The 20,382-nt window shown below is 38.3% G+C and overlaps 1 protein-coding gene across 2 annotated transcripts in view; it reads left to right on the top strand.

The window, feature by feature from the left end:
- USP24 (ubiquitin specific peptidase 24) overlaps nt 1–20,382 on the top strand; it is a 66,099-nt gene that overhangs the window by 30,582 nt on the left and 15,135 nt on the right. For both annotated transcript variants that reach the window (XM_075508833.1, XM_075508834.1), the window contains exons 21-51: nt 914–1,054; nt 1,208–1,261; nt 1,453–1,568; nt 2,289–2,355; nt 2,527–2,637; nt 3,038–3,136; nt 3,218–3,388; nt 4,036–4,121; nt 4,270–4,363; nt 4,624–4,779; nt 7,123–7,220; nt 8,011–8,106; nt 8,263–8,491; nt 9,443–9,602; nt 9,902–10,057; nt 10,635–10,705; nt 11,462–11,622; nt 12,488–12,549; nt 12,903–13,094; nt 13,393–13,510; nt 14,863–15,007; nt 15,463–15,582; nt 15,837–15,962; nt 16,182–16,280; nt 16,491–16,573; nt 16,803–16,944; nt 17,374–17,493; nt 17,896–18,116; nt 18,512–18,636; nt 19,332–19,473; nt 19,823–19,973. In XM_075508833.1, coding sequence (XP_075364948.1) covers nt 914–1,054; nt 1,208–1,261; nt 1,453–1,568; nt 2,289–2,355; nt 2,527–2,637; nt 3,038–3,136; nt 3,218–3,388; nt 4,036–4,121; nt 4,270–4,363; nt 4,624–4,779; nt 7,123–7,220; nt 8,011–8,106; nt 8,263–8,491; nt 9,443–9,602; nt 9,902–10,057; nt 10,635–10,705; nt 11,462–11,622; nt 12,488–12,549; nt 12,903–13,094; nt 13,393–13,510; nt 14,863–15,007; nt 15,463–15,582; nt 15,837–15,962; nt 16,182–16,280; nt 16,491–16,573; nt 16,803–16,944; nt 17,374–17,493; nt 17,896–18,116; nt 18,512–18,636; nt 19,332–19,473; nt 19,823–19,973 — 3,912 coding nt within the window. The remainder of the gene's footprint in view (nt 1–913; nt 1,055–1,207; nt 1,262–1,452; nt 1,569–2,288; nt 2,356–2,526; nt 2,638–3,037; nt 3,137–3,217; nt 3,389–4,035; nt 4,122–4,269; nt 4,364–4,623; nt 4,780–7,122; nt 7,221–8,010; nt 8,107–8,262; nt 8,492–9,442; nt 9,603–9,901; nt 10,058–10,634; nt 10,706–11,461; nt 11,623–12,487; nt 12,550–12,902; nt 13,095–13,392; nt 13,511–14,862; nt 15,008–15,462; nt 15,583–15,836; nt 15,963–16,181; nt 16,281–16,490; nt 16,574–16,802; nt 16,945–17,373; nt 17,494–17,895; nt 18,117–18,511; nt 18,637–19,331; nt 19,474–19,822; nt 19,974–20,382) is intronic.

Raw genomic sequence — 20,382 nt, 5'->3', positions numbered from 1 at the left:
TCATTCTTGTGTACTACCTGTGGCATCTTGGGGACGGGAGGAGGTGAGACAAGGATTCTTTAGCAGCTGTTTGACGTGGTCGTGTTTGTATTAATATGCAGATCATCGTTCTAGCATTAACATTGTTAAATTTTGAAGCTAAAACTCCGGAATTATGACATTTAAAATTCAGCGATTGGTAGCTGGAAGCTGGTATGCAGTTTCTAAAACTTTGCAGGAGGAATGAGTGGACTACTTTTTTATTAATAATCATTAATTCTAGTGTGCATTTTTTTTTTTGCTTCTCCCTAGCAGGGAAATATTCCCTTTTTTATTTATTTATTTTTCTTCTTTACAAGAGATTTAGGCTTATCATACTCAAATTCTAACCTACAATAATTTTTAACTCTTATGATCCTTCAATGTTTTTGTTAAATTAATGGTTATATGTCAAGTAGTTTTCCATAGGCATTTTTATCACAGAGTTCACTTACGATCACTTACGATCTTTATCACAGAGTTCACTTACTTCAAACGCATAATCTTTTGCCAAGTATCATAGTAAGTTTTGTGATGGTTTGTTAGGGGGTTAGTTACCATGTTGACCTTTGTGAAACAAATTCCATTCCCAATTAAATTTCTCCCTGCTTTTGAAGTTTTCAGTTTTTCAGTTGGCTTGACTGAGAGTCTTCTTTCGAACTTGTTTATCCACCTATAAACAAATTATTTTTTTCTAGTATAAATATACAAATCTGCAGCTATTGATTTCACTTTGTTCTGTGCCAAAGCTTGGCAGCGTGTTGGAAAAGAAAATTCTTAAGATGCAGTCAAAAGATGCTTTTCCAGCAGATGGAAGACTGGTTTGTTGCTGTGGTTCAACTCACTATTGTGTAAGAAATCCAGTCGTGTTTTACTGTTGTTCTTTCTCGCGTAGAGTGTAGAAAAACTGGAATTAATAGGAATGGATTTCATTTGGAAGATTGCAATGGAGTCACCTGATGAAGAAATTGCCAATGAAGCTATTCAATTAATAATAAATTACAGCTATATTAATCTAACTCCTAGATTGAAAAAGGTAGGCATATATTTGTGCATTAAAGTGCTTTGACGTTCATAGACCCTTGATTCTCTGCATGTTAAAATGTGTAATTTGTTGGGTTCTGTCAGTTTGAGTAATTCCCATGATTTTGGTTTAAGTTCTAATTCATTTGTACATTTTTATCTTTAGGATTCAGTATCACTGCACAAGAAATTCATTGCTGATTGCTACACACGATTAGAGGTAAAGGACAAATTTTAATTGTTCTTGTACCTACATCCTTTTTCAGTTTTGCGTCTTAGAATTAGAATAATTTACTATGATAATTCTATTTAACGAAAAAATTTCTTTCCACAAATATTTCTTATCCTAGCTCTCCAGGACATACTAATTGTCCGTGTAAACCAGCACTTATACTCTGCTTTGTATTCCAGGCAGCAAGCTCTGCACTTGGTGGTCCAACGTTAACACATGCTGTTACAAGAGCTACAAAAATGCTTACAGCAACTGCTATGCCTACAGTAGCAACATCAGTTCAGTCTCCTTACAGGTAGGCCTGCCTTTAAAAGAATAAATATGACAGTAGACATTTGCTCCCAGCTGCTTCCCACATGATTTTGAGTGCTAATTAAAATTCTCAGTATTGGTAGTTGTATATTCTGGTGGTTTCTCAATTAAATATTCCAATTACAGTGCAATTTGAGTTCCAAAGAGATTTTGAAAAACCTGTGTTTTAAAAAACAAAACAAAAAAAACAACAACAACAAAAACCAAAACAAAAAACAAACCCCAAACAAAAAACCCCAACACCCTCCCTCCAACCCCCTAAAAACTACAACCAACCAACCAAAAAAAACCCCACAGACTATTACCAGCCTATTAGTCATGTAATATTTCTGGGGCAGCAGGGTTTGGGTTTGGTTTGGTTTGGTTGGGGGTTTTTTTTTTGTTTGGTTTGGTTTTGTTTTTTAATTGGGAGAGAAAAGGATGGGTTTTCATCCTCTAACTTAACTTACACATACCCAAATGTGTGTAGCTTAAATATGAGTGCAGGGTGGGACCTTTAGAAACATGAAGCTTCTTCTGAAGCTGGCTGCATCTCAAGCAGTATAATGCAAGCTTCTTGGCCTGTTTCCCTAGTTAATTTCAACTGAATTAACTCCAAGTTTAAGGAGTTATATTTGAAAACAGCTAACTCATGGTAGTTACCCCTAGTGTTGAAAATTAATCTCTGACACAAGTTACTCTTGTTTTCAATGTTTATCTCTAGGTCAACTAAACTTGTAATAATTGAGAGACTGCTGCTGTTGGCAGAGCGTTATGTGATAACAATAGAGGTAAGATATGTAATTTCTTACTAGGCAAGGCTAAGAACACAACTTCCAATATTATTAAAAATAGTAAAAGTTACTTAAACCTATGTAACTCTAGTAACTTTGTTATGTACCATCATAGAAATGTCTTTGTTTTCAAGGGTGGTATTTACTGTCATCCTTCTTTTCCTGTAGGACCTTTACTCTGTCCCCCGAACTATTCTACCTCATGGTGCCTCTTTCCATGGACATCTTTTAACACTTAATGTTACGTATGAGTCTACCAAAGATACCTTCAACATAGAGGTATGTCTGCACAGGTTATGTGTTATGCGGTGTTGATCACTTAGCTACTCTTGGGTTTTTTGATGCCTGGACTGAACAGAGTAAGCTGGTTTTAAGGACTCCAGTCAGCTTGTAAACTCTATTTGAAAATGTTAAAAGTGTGTATAAGGCTACTGTAATAGAAGTGTCTGTAGACTAAATGTGTTTTGATCGTCATTCTGGGGCGGGGAAAAAAGTTGTTTGCTTACTGTCAGTGATGGAGCATTTCTACTGCTGTCCTACCATGTCAGTCTCTTTTGTGGACAATACCTTTACCACCCTATGCAGAGGAACAGGAAGATTAATGGAAGATTTTTCTTTTTTTCTCTTGGAATTTACTGCTTGAGCAGACTTACTGAACCAGTGTCATTTAATTTTACAGGCTCATAGCAATGAAACTGTAGGGAGTGTCAGGTGGAAGATAGCAAAGATGTTGAATTCACCTGTGGATAATATACAGATATTTGCCAATGACAGCCTGGTATGTTAACTACAAAGAATTCTCATTCTTTATGAAATTGAGTCTCTTTTCCAGAACTAAATGATAAATATTTTCTTGCAGCTAACAGTAAACAAAGATCAGAAACTACTCCACCAGCTGGGCTTCTCTGATGAACAAGTCCTTACAGTAAAAACATCAGGAAGTGGGACTCCATCGGGGAGCTCTGCAGATTCCTCAACCAGTTCCAGCAACAGCGGCAGTGTATTTAGTTCATCCTATGCAATGGAACAGGTACAGCATCATAGCCTGAAACCTTCCCTCAGATTTTTCCTGGAGGGAGGATAGTTGGGGGAGACATAGCTGGGCTGGAAGAGGTACAGTAAGATGAAACAGAAGCTGTTCACACCAGCTTGAGTATCCAGTCTTTGGTAGTCTGGTTTTGCTTTCAAACTGCAATTGAAACAAAGCATTTAAACATACAATTACCTTATGCATGCAGATTGGACTTGGTAGTCTGTATTTTGTCACCTAGTGTAGCCTGCTTGGTGTTTATTAATCTCTACAGGGTCTTTTAAACAAGCAAGACCCATATGATTTAATTTTGAGACTGTATATTTGTCAGGGGGAGAGATTTCCGGATTTCCACTATTAATAAAGCTGCAGCATGAAAATAAACTAAGAAGCATCAACTAGCATGTTCAGACTACTCCTGGTCTGCTTCGTATGTCAACCCTAACAAACAGTTGACTTCAAAAATTGATTGTTAAAAGGGAAGTGGGGTAATGTGAAAACTCAAATGTTGTCTCAGTCTAGAAAGTAGCTGGGATTTCTACGGGCCAGGTTGGCATCTGGGTCAGCTGCTTCAGTGAAGAGCTCTCTTAAATTACTTGCAACAGAGAGGGGAGAAAAAGACGTTTGTATTTCTGCTTAATTTTCAGGAGAAATCCCTCCCTGGAGTAGTCATGGCTCTTGTGTGTAATGTGTTTGATATGCTTTACCAGCTTGCCAATCTAGAGGAGCCAAGGTAAGCAAACAGAATGGTTATTAAATATTGAAGAACTGCTCACACTGCGAAGTTTGAATGGCTGCTTATTTCGCAGTGTGTAGGCATCCACCAGACCGTAGTGTGGCTGAGCCCTATTTTGCGCAAGTAACTTCTGATAACTTTTCAGGATAACACTGCGAGTGAGGAAACTTCTGCTCTTGATTCCTACTGACCCAGCTATTCAGGAGGCTCTTGATCAGCTAGATTCCCTCGGAAGGAAGGTATGGGTTAAACAATAACTAATCTTGGTGATCTTAACAAAAAAGATTTTACTACCAGGTTTCTTAAATTCTCTGACAGATTATAATCTGTAAAGGGTTTGAAACTCTACTGCAAAATAATGCTCGTGTTAAGGATTATTGACTTATTTCCAAGCAGCTGGAGGCAAGAGGGTTATTATAGGGATTATAGGAAATGTATTGCCAATTACAACAAAATGCAGTAGTCTCAAAATATTTCTTCTGTGGCTTATTCCTCCTAGAAAACGCTGCTATCGGAACCAAGTTCTCAGTCTTCAAAATCACCATCCTTGTCTTCAAAACACCAACATCAACCTAGTGCTAGTTCAATACTAGAAAGTCTTTTCAGATCTTTTGCTCCAGGCATGTCCACCTTCAGAGTGCTCTACAATTTAGAGGTAAGACAACAAATTTACTTCTTTCTACTTGTCTTTCTGAGCACTAAGGTTTAAGTAGTTCTAAGTTTCTTGGGCAGGACTCCACCATGACAGGGTCATTATGCAAAATGCAAAATCATGTCATAGTCTGCTTTTATCTGTGTGATAAATTCTACACCAGAACAAAAGGGATGAAAAGGTCCCATTTAGAGAGTTTACTGTGAAGCCAGGCCTCTTTTTGTGATTTGCAAGGTGGAAGGAGTATTCTGAAGTAAGTGGAGAGGAGCAAAGAAACATCAAAGTCCTTACTGTTTATGTAGAATTCCTGCTTGAACCTCCAGAAACACTGAGTATGTGATTTTTAGTATATATAAAAAAAAGTTGGCTCTCTTAAAAATTAATGGGAGCTGTTGTTTAGTTTGATTGGTTTTGCTCAATTCAATTTGAAAGAAAAAGAATGCTAACTTCCCTTCTATATAAAGTCTACCATATTCTGTCTGTTAGAGGCTAAGGAAGAATATTTTTGAGAAGCATTCAACTGTGAAGAATTTTCACTATCCAAATGTGCAGGGCTTTTACCCAGAAGCTTCTGGCCTGTTTTAGTTGTGCATGTAAAGTGAGCGGAATACATACAATTTTTTTACCCCTAAGTATTCTTCTGAGTAAGTTTTTTTTTTTAGCCAAAACACTGGATTGGACCCTGTGAAAAGGTTCTTTCCAAGTGTTCAGCGCATGGATTTTAAGGAGTATAAGAGTTCAGCTGGTGTCATTGTTAGGACACTAATCTGCACACTCGAGGAAGCTGGACAGTTTCTAGTTCTACTCGCAGGTCCCACTGTTTATAAGGACTTACTACAAATATGGTTTGAACAACTTGAAGCTGGGAGGACCGGTTGCCAGCAGCTTCAAGAACAGTGGACAAAGTTATTCTCTTTCATTCCTGGTGTGTGCCAAGATTACTGTAGGAATTTTCTTGTAGTTGCTTTCCTTTGTGTTTCTGCAGTCTAATGTTAGCTCTTCATCTTCCTGCACTGTCATCACACTGCAGCGTTAGGATTCCCCCCTTTTCTGTACAGCTGGAATAAAAGATATTTGATGATGTCTTTGAAATATGTTGACAAGTTCTACAACTGAAAGCAAATGGTTTAGCATATCACAGCAAGGGTATCTTGTCGAACTGGCAGGTTATATTACAGTATGACGAGACAGTTATCTGCTGTTTCTGTGCCAGAGAAAATAATAAAAGCATGTAATAAATTGCTTGCTTTTCTGGCAAGGGATGAGAAGTAGTAAATTGGATTAGATGTGTAGATTATATGAATGGGCTTGTTCCTCAAGTCCAGTCAAGCCAATTGGAAGATGATTTCTGTCAGGAAAAGGACGATCTGCTTTCTTATCCCCTCAACTGGTGATCTGTTGAAAATATGGGAACCAGTCTGAACTGCTTTCTGAAAAAATGTGCACAGGGAATTTGCAGACAACATGAAAGAGATGAAAATTAAATGTTGCAGATGTTCAGGGTTATATCATGCGGTGTTGTGATAAGATTTCATGCCTGAAACTCTGTAAACCATTCTTCTGACCTGTGAACCTGGAAAAGATGTATTTTGTTTTCCCACATGCAGCATTGTGGGCTGTACGTGCCAAAGAGACTTTTCAAGAAAGTAAATAACTTCTGGGGATTTTCTGGGTTTTTGGGAGGAGCTGGGTTTTTTTTGTTTGTTTGGGTGTTGTTTTGTTTTTTCTTTATGTAAAATGAAGTGAAATTGATTATAAATGTACATGAGATCTGACCCACAGAGACCACAGACTTCCTCGTGGCCATGTTTCTGAGCGTAATTGCATTCTGTGAAGTTTAGTGCTGACTTAAAACAGGAGGGATGATACAGTGGGTGATGTTCATAAGGCCCATAGAATTACCTGGACCATCTTTTATAAAATGAAACGATGATAGGAATATGGTTATGTTTCAGAAGGCATGAATTAGTAAGCCATCTGTAGGGTGTTGTATGGCATACTGTCGACCGAAAATGTAGAAAGAAGGATTTGGGCTCTTAAGGAGCACCAACTGAGCCTGAAGACAACATTTCATGTGCTAGAGTACGTACTTTGTCCTTTCCCTTAAAAAGTAAACTGCAATGAGAAAAAAATGCCCTTTGATACAGAATAAATATCTGTAATAGCCATAGTTGTCCTGAATATTTTTAAAGTGACTTCTCTTTATTGAATACAGCTTTGCATAAGGGTATTGTTAATTGCTTCATTTGTAGGGGATTTTTTTCTGTTATACTTTTAACCTTCAGCAGATAAAGAATACTAAGGGCGGGGGGGGTATATGCATGCTTATTTATTCATTTATTTTAGGTACTGAGCTCCAAGCTGATGCCAACTGCAGATGATGAAATGGCAAGAAACTGTGCCAAGTCTTTCTGTGAAAACTTCCTCAGAGCAGGAGGTTTGAGGTTAGATTTCAAAATCTTGACTCAATTTATAACGCTTCATTTACTTAGCAGTTCTTCGTGGTTTTTGGTTTCCACACTGAGCACACTAGTACACCTGTCAGCTTCTTTTTCAGAGGAAAAAAATCCACCCAAGCTGTTTTTTCATTACCCAGTGTCTGAAAAGCTACTGTAGCTACCATAGTAATGTAACAGCATACATATTGTTAAACCCCAAAATAAAGTTAGGCACAGATAAGCTTGTGAAGTGTAGCTTTTAGTACAGTAGTTGATGTTTGGATAGTTAGCATTTAAGTGTTTCAGTTCAAACTTGCAAGTGTGTACATTACGCTATGTTCTGCATAGATACCAGTGGACATTTTAAGCAGTCAAAACGTAGATCGTGCAGTGGGAACCAAATTAAATTTTACAGTCTCCAAAATTCAGACCCTTCAGATAAAGAGTTGAGGCACAGTATGAGTGGTTTGGAAGACCTGGCAATACTGTTTGTGCTTTTGTCAGATTTATCAAGTATATGTTGCTCTCAGTAATTCTGTCCACACACCACGTACTCCCCCGCGCCCCATAGACCCTGAAGCATTTTCCAGCAGGAACAGAAAGCTTCCATCTGTAGATGCAGGAGGGGAAAATGGGGAAGTTAGTCTCCAAAGACGCCGGTTTGGCAGTTTTAACTGGCTAACTGGCACTCAGCTGACTGAATAGGAGGAGGGAAGGATAGCAATAAATTAATTGGAGCTCTCTCCTAATGTAAAGTATTTTCAAATGGAGTCTGTCTTATTGATTTGTTTTTAAGTTTGGTGGTGAATGTGATGCAGAGAGATTCCATCCCATCAGAAGTAGACTATGAAACAAGACAGGGAGTCTATTCCATCTGCCTGCAACTTGCAAGGTATGTGATTGCCTTTCATTAGAGAAAGTGCTGCTTTCTCGGCTTTTAGAGTGCAGCTTGTAATATTTAAGATTAACTGGTACTTTGAGTTCTGTTTTCATTCACTTGCTGTGAACATTCAAAAATAAGCCTGACGTTTTTGCTCTGTGAATGTAGGTTCTTGCTTGTTGGCCAGACAATGCCTACCTTACTGGATGAGGATTTCATTAAAGATGGGGTAGAAGCATTGTCCTCACGTCCCTTCCGTAATGTCAGCCGACAAACAAGCAGGCAGATGTCCATTTGTGGAACACCTGAGAAGTCATCCTACCGACAGCTCTCTGTGTCTGATAGATCTTCCATTAGGGTAGAAGAAATCATACCTGCAGCAAGAGTTGCCATACAAGTAAGGAAGTGTTTAATGATTTATGGTGGTGTAGCAGTGTCATCTCCAGTGACAGCTGTGTAACTCCTGGATTTTTAATCAAAAATCTACCTTTTATACAGGTTCTTGCCCAGGCTCCATTTAAAAGCCTCTGAAAATCCTGACTATCAGTCTCTCTTCCTGATCTTGATCTGAATTTTAACATAGTCTCAGAAATTATTTTAGCAGTACAAAGGGAAGCAGTACCCCAAAAGTGCTTACCGGAAGTAAATCTACACAGAAATCTTACTTGTGATTTATTTTGAGTCATGCTTAACTCTAAGATCTTACTCTTTTTAATTTTCTGTAAATAGAAAGGAGAAGGTTCCTGCTTGAACTTGTGGCTTATAGTCCATGTTTCTTTGAATTAGAAATTTTGGGCAAGTGTTTTGTTTCAAATAGCTTATTAAAAATTAACTTTGCTTGATGGTATCCTGGGGAAAAAGGAAATGTTTATTTTCAATACTTTAAGAAAATGCTATTTTCCCATTTAATAGGCATGTCAGTGTAATTAACCTGAGACTGCCTATTTACTAAAAAAATCTAATCTGACAAGAAGTCAACTCATTTGAAAGTTGAGTCCAGTTGAAAGAAACTTCCTAGTTAATGTAACGAGTATGCTATGTTAGGTTCTTGAGCAGTGCTTCCCAAATGGATCAATATGAAATCAGCATGCCTAATTCCCGATAGGTGAAAAGGGTATCTACCCTTGTGGAGAATTTAAAAATTAACTGATTCATATTAAGGGAGCAATACGAATCTCTCCTTGGGAACAAAAAGACTCTTGTATCCTTGAGCCTCCTTAGTGAAGAGAGAGGAAAAGAAATCCAAATGTCAATCTGACATGATCCAGAAGATACATTCCTCTTATCCCTATGATTAACGAAGGCTGTTAAATATCGCAGAAGTAACTGCTGTTTCTTTTTCCTTCAGACTATGGAGGTGAATGATTTCACTTCCACAGTGGCTTGCTTCATGCGACTCTCTTGGGCTGCTGCTGCAGGACGACTGGATCTCGTGGGAAGTAGTCAGCCAATAAAAGAGAGCAACACTTTATTTCCTGCTGGGATTCGAAACAGACTTAGCAGCTCAGGTGGGTTAACTGTGTCTCTAAACCAATCTAAAGAAAGTGTTTGGTTTATTCTTAATTGAGCACTTTCGAAGCTTGAAGCTGAATTCATTGGAGTTGGACTTGATGATCCTCTTGGGTCCCTTCCAACTCGGGATATTATATGATTGAATTACACAAATCTGAGCAAAATGCTGTATGTTCATGTGGCATTTGGAGATGTTGCATTGGGAGAAGTTTTTTAAATTGCAGAGAACTGACCAGACACTGAAAACATCTGAAAAATGTAATGGATTACAGCATTTGTTCATTTCTTAATGCAGGAAGTAATTGCAGTTCAGGAAGCGAAGGAGAGCCAACTGCGCTGCATGCTGGTATCTGTGTGAGACAGCAGTCCGTATCCACCAAAGATGCTCTGATTGCTGGAGAAGCCTTGTCTCTCTTAGTAACCTGCCTTCAGCTACGCAGTCAGCAACTAGGTATGAAATAGAATAGGATTACTCACTATTTGGAATATAAGTAAGGTGGGGGAAGGCTTTTGGAGAGAGAAGAGTACAAAAAAAATCATGAGAAACTTCTAGCATTGTAAGCTGAGTCGGCTCAAGTTAAAAACACAAAATTTCATTAAAAAATACAGGGTTTTTTTCTCCAGGACCGAAGAGCAAGTGGCATGAAACAAGGCATGTAGTGCTGTGCCTTAGTGAAATGTTTTGGGAAAGTTGACTTACTGCCAGTATATAAATATTTGCACTGGCTTTGAAGTATGTAATTCTGTAAGTGCTGCTGTTTGCATAGCTGGTGTTTAGTACTTGAACCTTTGTGTACAGGAAGTGTAAACATTAGTGGTGGCGGAAGGCAAAGGCAAATGCTGTTATAACATGGTGCCGGTCTCTGGTGAGGGAAGGAGATGGGGAAATATGCAAATAGCCGTTACTGCTTTTCAGTGTTAACGGGGGGGATGTCCTCTAGGTCCTATGGTATTTTAATGTAAGACTGTAACTGACTTATTTTAAATTATTATTTTAAAAAAGATAGCCTGGTACTCTTCTGTTCTAGGATCTTTTTACAATTTGCCTTGTGTTGCCGATTTCATCATTGACATACTGCTTGGATCACCAAGTGCTGAGGTGAGGGTCTTTCTCTGAAAACTTCTTAAATGTTACACTTCTGAAATGGGTACACTTTGGTCATTTAATATGGCCTGAAGATAAAATTGTTCATTGCAAATATTTCCACAGTTTTTTGTGTTTGAATGAATAACCTTTAGTATAATTGTTAGTAATTCCAGTATGTAGTGATGTGTTGATAGAAAATGCTGAAGTCTTACATTCTTTAGGCTTGTTTAATCCATGAGGCTCACATGTGCTGTGGCTAGTCTAAAGAAAATACTCTCATTCTGGTGAGACAAATTGTGTAAAACTAGTACTTTAGGGAAAGTAACTTTCATCTCAGAAGATTTGGGTAAGATTTAATGGACTCTTTTGAACTTTTGAAAAATTCTTCCAAATGTCAGAATCCTCCTAAAATTCATTCTTTCTGATTTAAAATAATTCTGGATATTCTAAAATCTAGAGGTTTTCAAGTCACGCTTACTTCATTTCATTGCATCTCATATATTTTGCATGAAGTCATTGCATCTTTTCTCCCTTATCTGAATTTATAATCTGTGCTTAATAAAGCATCAGAGCTTTTAGCTCAGGGGTGAAAGTGGATTGCTAAATCCCTATAAGTAGAGAAGCCCTGGCTGGCAGGTGCAGAGCTCGTAGTCTGGTTTACACAAGCTTTTCAATGCCTGTTTTTTCTGTTAGATTTCTAACAAAACAGAAGTGTATTTTTTGCAACCTTTGAGTAACTGCTAGTGTTCGACAATAACACTGTTTCAGATTCGTCGTGTTGCCTGTGACCAGTTGTACACCCTTAGTCAGACAGACACATCAGCTCACCCAGATGTACAAAAGCCAAACCAGTTTCTCCTGAATGTTGTTCTTGGTGCCCAGCTGCCTCTCTGGTCACCAACCAGCATCATGAGAGGAATCAACCAGAGGTAAGTCAGATGCATGTTTCTTGAGGAAGCAGATCTATCACATTTTAAATGAGTAGTGCCGCGGAAGCTCTGAGGCACAAGGGATTCGGACTTTGCAAGTCTGTCAAAAGTAGACATCCCTGCCACGCCCCTGATAGCTTTGGAATTATGTAAATTGAAGGGAAATAAAGCTGAATTCTCAAGGTACAACTCTTCCCCTGTGAACACTTACAGTTCAGCTTATTTGACTTCCCATTCAGGAGGTGGTAATTGCTAAATAGGCCTGCTCTTTCTAGGATGTGGTCATGGCAGTCAGAACCTGGCTGGAATCCTGCATGAGGCATAGCAGCGATGGAATGTACGACAGCAACACTGAATTTGATAGCACTGCATAGATTGAGATCAGAAGCCAACCCTAAAGGCTCCAGCCTTTTCAGTGATGTCTGGACCCATGACTTCACCTGATTTCTTGTTGCTTATGTTACCCGTTACACCTGTAAAGACTGTGGGTGTCAGTCCTATTAACTTGTCCCTGACTGTCCAAAGGGAATTTAACAGTAACTTTAAACAGCAATTTCTAGAGGAATCTGAATAGAGGAGTAACTGAGAAGTTAAAACATGTTATTGTTTTATCATCATCTGATAATTAACTGAAACTGTTATGAGGTGAAGGACGAAAGCAGGATTAAATGTTATTCATAACATTCAGAAATAGCTGTTGGGAAGGAATCTGTTTTAAAGCTGCAGCGTGTGCGTGCAGAAGCATACCTAGATAGCTATGCTATTTAGGATTAGATGGACAGAGCACACAGGCCTTAAAGGCAAGTGCTTAGAAAAAAGTTTCTGATTTTAAATTAAGCCTTTCTTCTATTTGTACCTTTTTCAGACTTTTGTCCCAATGTACAGAGTATTTTGACCTGAGATGTCAGTTATTGGATGACCTCACATGTAAGTATGCACAGGCACACGTCATTCTGATTGCAGCTTCCAAGCATGTCTTCCTTCTGTAGACGAGATGTAGAATTGCCTTCACAGAGCAGTTGCTACACCATGAACTTGATGTGATGTGCCAGTGTGCTGGCTGTCCTGTGTTAATGCCTGGCATGGACTGCTCTTGGCATTCAGTAACAGCAAGGCAGCTCACTCCTTTTAGAAAGTGAAATGAGTTCCTTTGTGGAAGGTATACTTTCTACACGTTGCGGGGGAAATGAAACCATTACAAAACTGTTTGAAATTCTTTGTATTTACGTTCTACACTTACAGAGCTGTTAATTTTTCTGGGTTTTCTTTTTCTCTTGCAGCATCAGAAATGGAACAGCTGAAGATAAGCCCAGCTGCCATGTTAGAAGATGAGATCACCTGGCTAGACAACTTTGAACCCAACCGCACAGCTGAGTGTGAGACCAGTGAAGCTGATAACATCCTGTTAGCAGGACACCTGAGACTCATCAAGACTCTCCTTTCACTTTGTGGGGCAGAGAAGGAAATGGTTGGTAAGTATTCCTTTTTACTCTAAAGTGACTAGTGTGAATTCTGCATAGCACTAACAGATGACTTGATCAGTAGACAGTACGTGTGAAGACATTATAATACATTAGTAGAAGTGATAATAGAGCTATAAGGAGTAATTTTGATAGTACCTTTGTTGTACCTTTGATATTTGATAAAATATTTGGATATGGTTTTTGTTGATATGGTGCTATTAAGTGATCTTGCTATTGTGGAACACCTTTTGACATTTGCAGTGATAAAGTAAGTATTTAACATTAGATGTGGATTACTGTGTTACAGGTTCATCTTTGATTAAGCCATTGTTGGATGATTTTCTCTTCCGAGCATCCAGGATTATTCTGAACAGCCATTCTCCAGCAGGCAGTGCTGCAATCAGTCAGCAAGACTTTCATCCAAAGTAAAAATTGTTTTCTTGTTTATGTTGCATTTTGTCCTAGATCTCATGAAGGCAAATGTCCCACTGGGGCTACAGATACTAGGATTTAATAACAATGTTGGAGCATTTCTCCAGTTCTCTACATTTCCTACATAAGTGTCCAAATAGCATTTTTGTAAGTTTTTGTGTGACCCAAAATCTTTATTTTTCTGTACTTCCAAAGTCTGTGCTTTGTTTGTTAGGTCAATGATGAACTGCAAGCACAAACAACCGAGTGCTGATTTCATGAGTCCAAAGAGTACTCCTTTAGCTCATCATCGCTTGGGAAGTTGGCTAAACTGGAGCATGAGCAGGAAATTAACTTTCCAAGCCCGTTGTAAATGAGAATCTCAAAAGTTCTGCTATCTTCTTTTTCCCTTCAAAAGAACTGCATTTTGTAAAAAGCTAATGCTGAGCAAGTCTCTGGCACCTGAGATAGCTGATAATAGCCCAGAATATGTCAAATGCAGAAAAAAGAGTGGGCTTTGTCCTTCCTGTCCCACCTGTCTTCTGTTATTGCCATACGATATCTGAAGGAGTGGGTAAATTAGCTCGTGTGGAGTTTTGTGCTGCTGCAGCTGGATTGCTTACATTACACGGACTAGTTGGTGTTAGAGTTGGATCAGGCATATCCATGCTGCCTTTCCACAAATCCTAAAGAAGGTTCCAGTGGAGCATTTAGCAATGCCTGAACTGAATGGGACTTGCTACACCTTCGTGTTTTGCTCCAGCTTTGCTCCATTGCAGTTCATCTCAAGCATGCTCTTTTGCTTGCTTAAAGTAAATAAAGCATTTTCTTTGGCCTTTAGAAGAAAGGGCTAATGTGTTTGATCCACTGAAAAGAGCTAAGTAGAAGTGTTTTGTACTGTTCTAGTGCTGCTTAGGTCTAAGTTCATCTCTTGTAGCAAGTAAGTTATCTGGTCTAGCTCTTTCAAAGGTTGTCTCCCTGTAAATAAGTCATTATGTCTCTCCATCAGTGTTACAGTGATGGAGAGTATCTGTCTTTATCCTCAGACCTACAACCTATTCTCTGTCTTCTTTTTAGGGCACCTACTTTTCCTTGCTACTGAATGTTAACAATAGGTGTCTCCATGTCAGTAAGGGAGGCTTATTTAAAGGAGTGTTCCTGGTGCTGCTCTTCTGATTCAATTCTTCCCTGTTCCCCTTCCTCGAGAAAGAAAAAATAGCACTCTGCAGTCTCTCAGGAGTGTTTTATCATTTAAAATGTTCCTCTTGAACATTAATTGTCGCTTGTTCTGAGTAATATGGCTTTCTGGAATTAGAAATAATTGAGTCATCTACAAAATAGATCTCAAATGTGGTTTTCTTTTTAGGTGCAGTACAGCAGATAGCCGATTAGCTGCTTACGAAGTGTTAGTAATGCTGGCTGATAGCTCACCTTCCAATCTCCAGCTTATTACAAAAGAGCTGCTTTCTATGCATCACCAGTGTGACCCTGCACTTACCAAGGAGTTTGATGTAAGCAAGAAGCCTTTTTTTTATTTGTATTAGCATGGTTTGGAGTGCTGTGTATGATCTCCTTAACTGCTACGTTCATGAAATTTCCATGGTCTTCAATTTCAAATGACAAAAAGCAGATAAGAGTAAATGCAGACCCATTTGATCTTCCTCAGAAGCAAATACTCCAGTGAGTCGTTGTCAGTTATTATCTGGATAAGAAAGAAGTATTTCCTAAGTATCACCAATTTTATTTAGATACATTTTAGGCCATTTTTAACAGTTTTGTGCAAAGTGTTAAATATCTAAATGACCCAATATAGTGCTCTTGCAATCTTTCGGAATTTATATTCCTGGTTTTCCTTTAAATTGCTCTTAACAGCTCATATGAAGGTGATTATAAAAGCTATAGTATGTTGTTGGAGTCTCATGCTTTTTATAACTTACTGGGACAAAAAATATGTTTGTCATTCTAGTATCTTCCGCCAGTGGATAGTCGCTCCATTTCAGGATTTGTGGGACTGAAGAATGGTGGTGCTACTTGTTACATGAATGCCGTCTTCCAGCAGCTATATATGCAGCCTGGTCTCCCAGAGGTAATTAGTTCAACATCCCGTAAAGTCCTCATTTTGGAATTACTGTCACCTGAACTGCAAGTTCATCTTGGCACCATTTGTAAATTAATTTAAAAAAAAAAAAAAGTTAAAATAAAACTGTGTATGTACATGTGTGTGCATAAATATATACACACAATAAATATGTAATTTATAAGGTGTGCTGTGTGTCATGACAACTTACAGTGATAATTTTGCCAAGAACCGATTTAATAAGGTTATTTGTTTCCTTCCAGGCCTTGCTTTCCATTGATGATGATACGGACAATCCAGATGACAATGTGTTCTATCAAGTTCAATCTCTTTTTGGTCATTTGATGGAAAGCAAGCTACAGTATTATGTACCTGAGAACTTTTGGAAGGTATTACTTCTTTTTCTTTAGAATATATAGCTTTCCTACTTAACAAGTAATCATTTATTCAGCCTTTCCTCATTGCAGAATTTCTAGAGATAAAGTAAGTTCTGCTTCAAAAACTCAAAACATGTAAAAATAACAAATTTCTTTCAAAAAAATCACTTTCTTTAGTGATATGTATATGGAACAACCACCCTTTGATATGTATATTTATACTTTATATAGATTTTCAAGATGTGGAATAAGGAACTTTATGTTAGAGAGCAACAGGATGCTTACGAGTTCTTCACCAGTCTTATAGATCAAATGGATGAGTACCTCAAGGTAAAAACCTCAGGGATTTCTTTCCTTCTTCATATGCATCTCCTTGGTACATTTTGTCTCTTTCTCTTTTGTGCTTCAGAAAAGAACGCAGAGACACATTTGGCTTATTTTATAATCTACATTGTATTCAGAAGTTTAAAATTCCTATTGCTTTCTTGGTCTTTCACTCTGCATATATCCAACTGATGTCTAACTTTACATCTCCAACAGAAAATAGGAAGAGACCAAATATTTAAGAATACTTTTCAAGGAATCTTCTCTGATCAGAAGATCTGCAAGGACTGTCCTCACAGGTAATGTTGAATTTAGTGCATTAGTTACCAAGTTATGTGCTCCCATAACTATTAAAATATGTAGGTCAAAATAGCACAAGAAAGGAGAGACGTATGCCTTTGTGAGCGTCACAGCTGTTGATAGCTATGGGGCAAATGCAATATTCTTTCTTAAGCACATGTCTTGTTAATGCAAGTTGGATAGGTTCTACTCTGTCAATGCCTTGACTATTTTTCTTCTTGAATTTAGGTATGAGCGCGAGGAAGCCTTCATGGCTCTCAACCTAGGTGTGACTTCATGTCAAAGTCTGGAAATATCATTGGATCAGTTTGTTAGAGGAGAAGTTCTGGAAGGAAGCAATGCATACTACTGTGAAAAGTGCAAAGAAAAGGTATTGGTTCTTAATGTATGTGAAAGAAGATTCAGCTGTAGCTTAGTATTTTCTTAAGCATTACATGGTCATAGAAACCATGCTTAGATACCGCTTACTCTTTCTACGTTGAAGACATAATCAAGAGGTTAAATCCATAAATCCATGCAGATAGCATTCTTCATTCCCTGTAACTCATATTGTAGACTGAACATTTAGAGGGATGGCAGGATGGTAAAATGTTCTGTAACATACCAGCCCGCTACACAAACTCTGTACTAGCTGCAGTAGTGCTTTCTCTGTACGTATTATAGTCATCCTATGCTCATCCCGCCTCCTGTGGCTGTATTGTACATCAGTTTGAGATGGCTGGAATTGGGCATCTGTAGAAGAATACTACAGAATGTTTGAGGTATATAGATAGAGGTGATACTCTCTTTTCTTTTTAAGAGAACTACAGTGAAGCGCACATGCATTAAGGTCTTACCTAGCCTGTTGGTGATTCACCTGATGAGATTTGGCTTTGATTGGGAGAGTGGACGTTCTATTAAATATGATGAACAAATAAGGGTAAGAAAACTTTTCTGTATGGCAGCCCCCCCCACCCCACAGAGTGGACAGTGGAGTGGACTCTCACTTGTCCTGTTTATTCTTTCTTCTTTCCCCCACATTTTGATACCGGGATTTTGAGTACTTGGTACACTTACAACATGATCATACTACAGAAAATAAGTATTTTTCCTTAGAGCTTTCCTTGTCTGCAACATTCTCGAGGGCCTTTCAGAAAGAAAGAGGAAAAACCTCTGTAAAAACATTTTATTTAACTTCTGTGTCATAAGGATAAAAAGTCAAAGTACTATGTTTTCCTCTGGTGTTGCCAATGTGGGATGTATTAATACAGTTCTCGTAAAATTACACTAAGCAGGTACACAACATAATCTCTCAGTTAATCTGAAATATCTCTTCAAACAGTTTCCCTGGATGCTGAACATGGAACCTTACACTGTGTCAGGAATGGCTCGCCAGGACTCATCCTCGGAAGTGGGGGACAATGGTAGAAACACAGATCAAGGAGGCGGAGGCTCCCCAAGGAAGAAAGTTGCCCCTACAGAAAACTATGAGCTTGTTGGTGTGATTGTTCACAGTGGCCAGGCACATGCAGGGCACTACTACTCCTTTATAAAGGACAGGAGGTAATAGCCAAGAAGATTTGAATGGGGGACGTTGAGAGCCATTCAGAGCTCTACTGGAAGCACTCTTCCCTTTCTTAACACTCAACACTGCAGGTGTTAAGACAATAACATGAGACACCATATTATAAAAGTCTCAGGAATTCTTAGTACCTTGTATTGCAGTTTGAGGGCTTCCTTTGACATTAGTTGCAGGTGCTGTGCTTCTCATTTTTAATCAAGCTTTTTTTTTTTTTTTAATGAAACTTTGACATTGATTGAACTAAGCTTTCTATTTACTGTCAAAACAAATGTGATTTTAGGTTTGTCATTTCTAGGGTATTCAGGGTGGCTTGGTTTTTTACTAGACAATCAAGTAACTTTGTTTCTGTTGTGTTTCTGTTCTGTTTTGATCACAGGGGATGTGGAAAAGGAAAGTGGTATAAATTTAATGACACTGTTGTCGAAGAATTTGATTTAACTGATGAAACCTTGGAATATGAATGTTTTGGTGGAGAGTATAGACCTAAAGTCTATGATCAATGTAAGCAGAAGTACAGATTGATTTACAGTAGCTTTATATTTCATACTGGTTCTCAGTAGAGGTAGAGCTCAGTCTATTATATCTACTTTGAGTGACTTGGTCTAATAATCCTTCCCAAGCAGTTTTTTCCTAAAGTCTTCTGTTTACTGAAGGACATAACAGCCTGTATATGGCCTAATATTAATTGAACTATATTCACTGTTGTTCAGACTTAGTAGCAGAGGATATTCAAAAGTAAAATGGCACCTTGTGAAAATAGTTAAAAAACCAAACCAAACAAACAAAAAAAGCCCACAAAAACAACAAAAAAACCCAAAACAAATAAACAAACAAAAAACCAAACACAAAATAGGCCTTGTTTTAGGCTAGTGACAAAGATGGTGCGTAGAACATGATGTGGCATCATATAGTTAAACTTATCAGTGCTTTAAGGAATTAATTCCAAATACATTTCCACCAATATTCACTTGTTTCATAATTGTGATAATTATCTTTTTAAAATGCATATGCTTTTTGCAAAAATATTTTAGAATTCAGGTTTTCGTTATTCGCTAACAGACTGATGTTTTAATCTGACAAATAACTTTATACTGCCACAGCGTGTATTACTTGCACACCCAGTTTCACTTCCCTATAGGAGTGAAAAAGGTACTAAACCTTCAAAGGCCTTCATCGAATGCCTTTTCTCCCATCAGCTAACCCTTACCCTGACGTGCGTCGGCGCTACTGGAATGCCTATATGCTGTTTTATCAGAGAGTGTCTGATCAGAACTCTCCGGTCTTGCCAAAGAAAAGTCGAGTGAGTGTTGTGCGTCAAGAAGCTGAGGACCTCTCATTGTAAGTTCCCCTTGTGTCTGTAAAGGTTTCTCTTACATTGATACCTAGACCCTATCTCCAGAACTAAGGAATTAATAATTCCTCTTCAACAAAGGAGTATACTGACCCTTCTGTTGTTTTGGTTTTTAAGCTGCTTAATGAATAGTCTTTTGTAGCTTTTATAATTTCCTCTTCCATACGGCTGTCACTATTGCAGTAAGAAGTTCAAGCTGACTGACAGCCTTAAGAAGTACTTAGACTGTCATCTAAATTTGCCTTAAGATTATGCTGGCTGTACTGGTATTTTAAACTTGAACTGTAGATTTGTCATAGGATTTCATTATTCACCTTGAGCTTGTATATATTTCAGATCTGCTCCATCTTCACCAGAAATTTCACCCCAGTCATCACCTCGACCCCACAGGCCCAACAGTGACCGCCTCTCCATCTTGACGAAGCTGGTTCGAAAAGGAGAAAAAAAGGGTCTTTTTGTAGAGAAAATGCCTGTGCGGATATATCAGGTAGAGGAGCACTCCAATAGTGGCAACTAAATCGTACTGATTTAGTACTAAGCACATAGTGAGAGGAACACCATAACTTTGAAGGTGGCCTTGAAGTAATTCCCTTCTTGAAAGCAAAGATAGAAAATATTTCTGGATTCTGACAAAGTTATTAACAAGCTGCTCAGTGGTACATTATTGTAAGTTTTGCTGTCCCTTCTCACAAAATTGACCCATCATTCTTTGCTTTGAAGAAACTGCAGGCAAGTTAGTCAAATACAAGAGAATGGCAGCAGTTAGCATGCAAGCAGGGAGAGATAAGAGCAGAGATGTTTCCTTTGAAGTACACTTGAGAAATAATGGAGAAGATGGCAAATTACAGTCATCCTCTAGTTCTTGAGTTCACAAGAATGTAAAAAGGGGAGAAGAG

Source organism: Mycteria americana, chromosome 7 (genome assembly GCF_035582795.1).
Source record: "Mycteria americana isolate JAX WOST 10 ecotype Jacksonville Zoo and Gardens chromosome 7, USCA_MyAme_1.0, whole genome shotgun sequence".
Classification (NCBI taxonomy): Eukaryota; Metazoa; Chordata; class Aves; order Ciconiiformes; family Ciconiidae; genus Mycteria; species Mycteria americana.
This window is presented reverse-complemented; position numbering and strand designations above follow the sequence as displayed.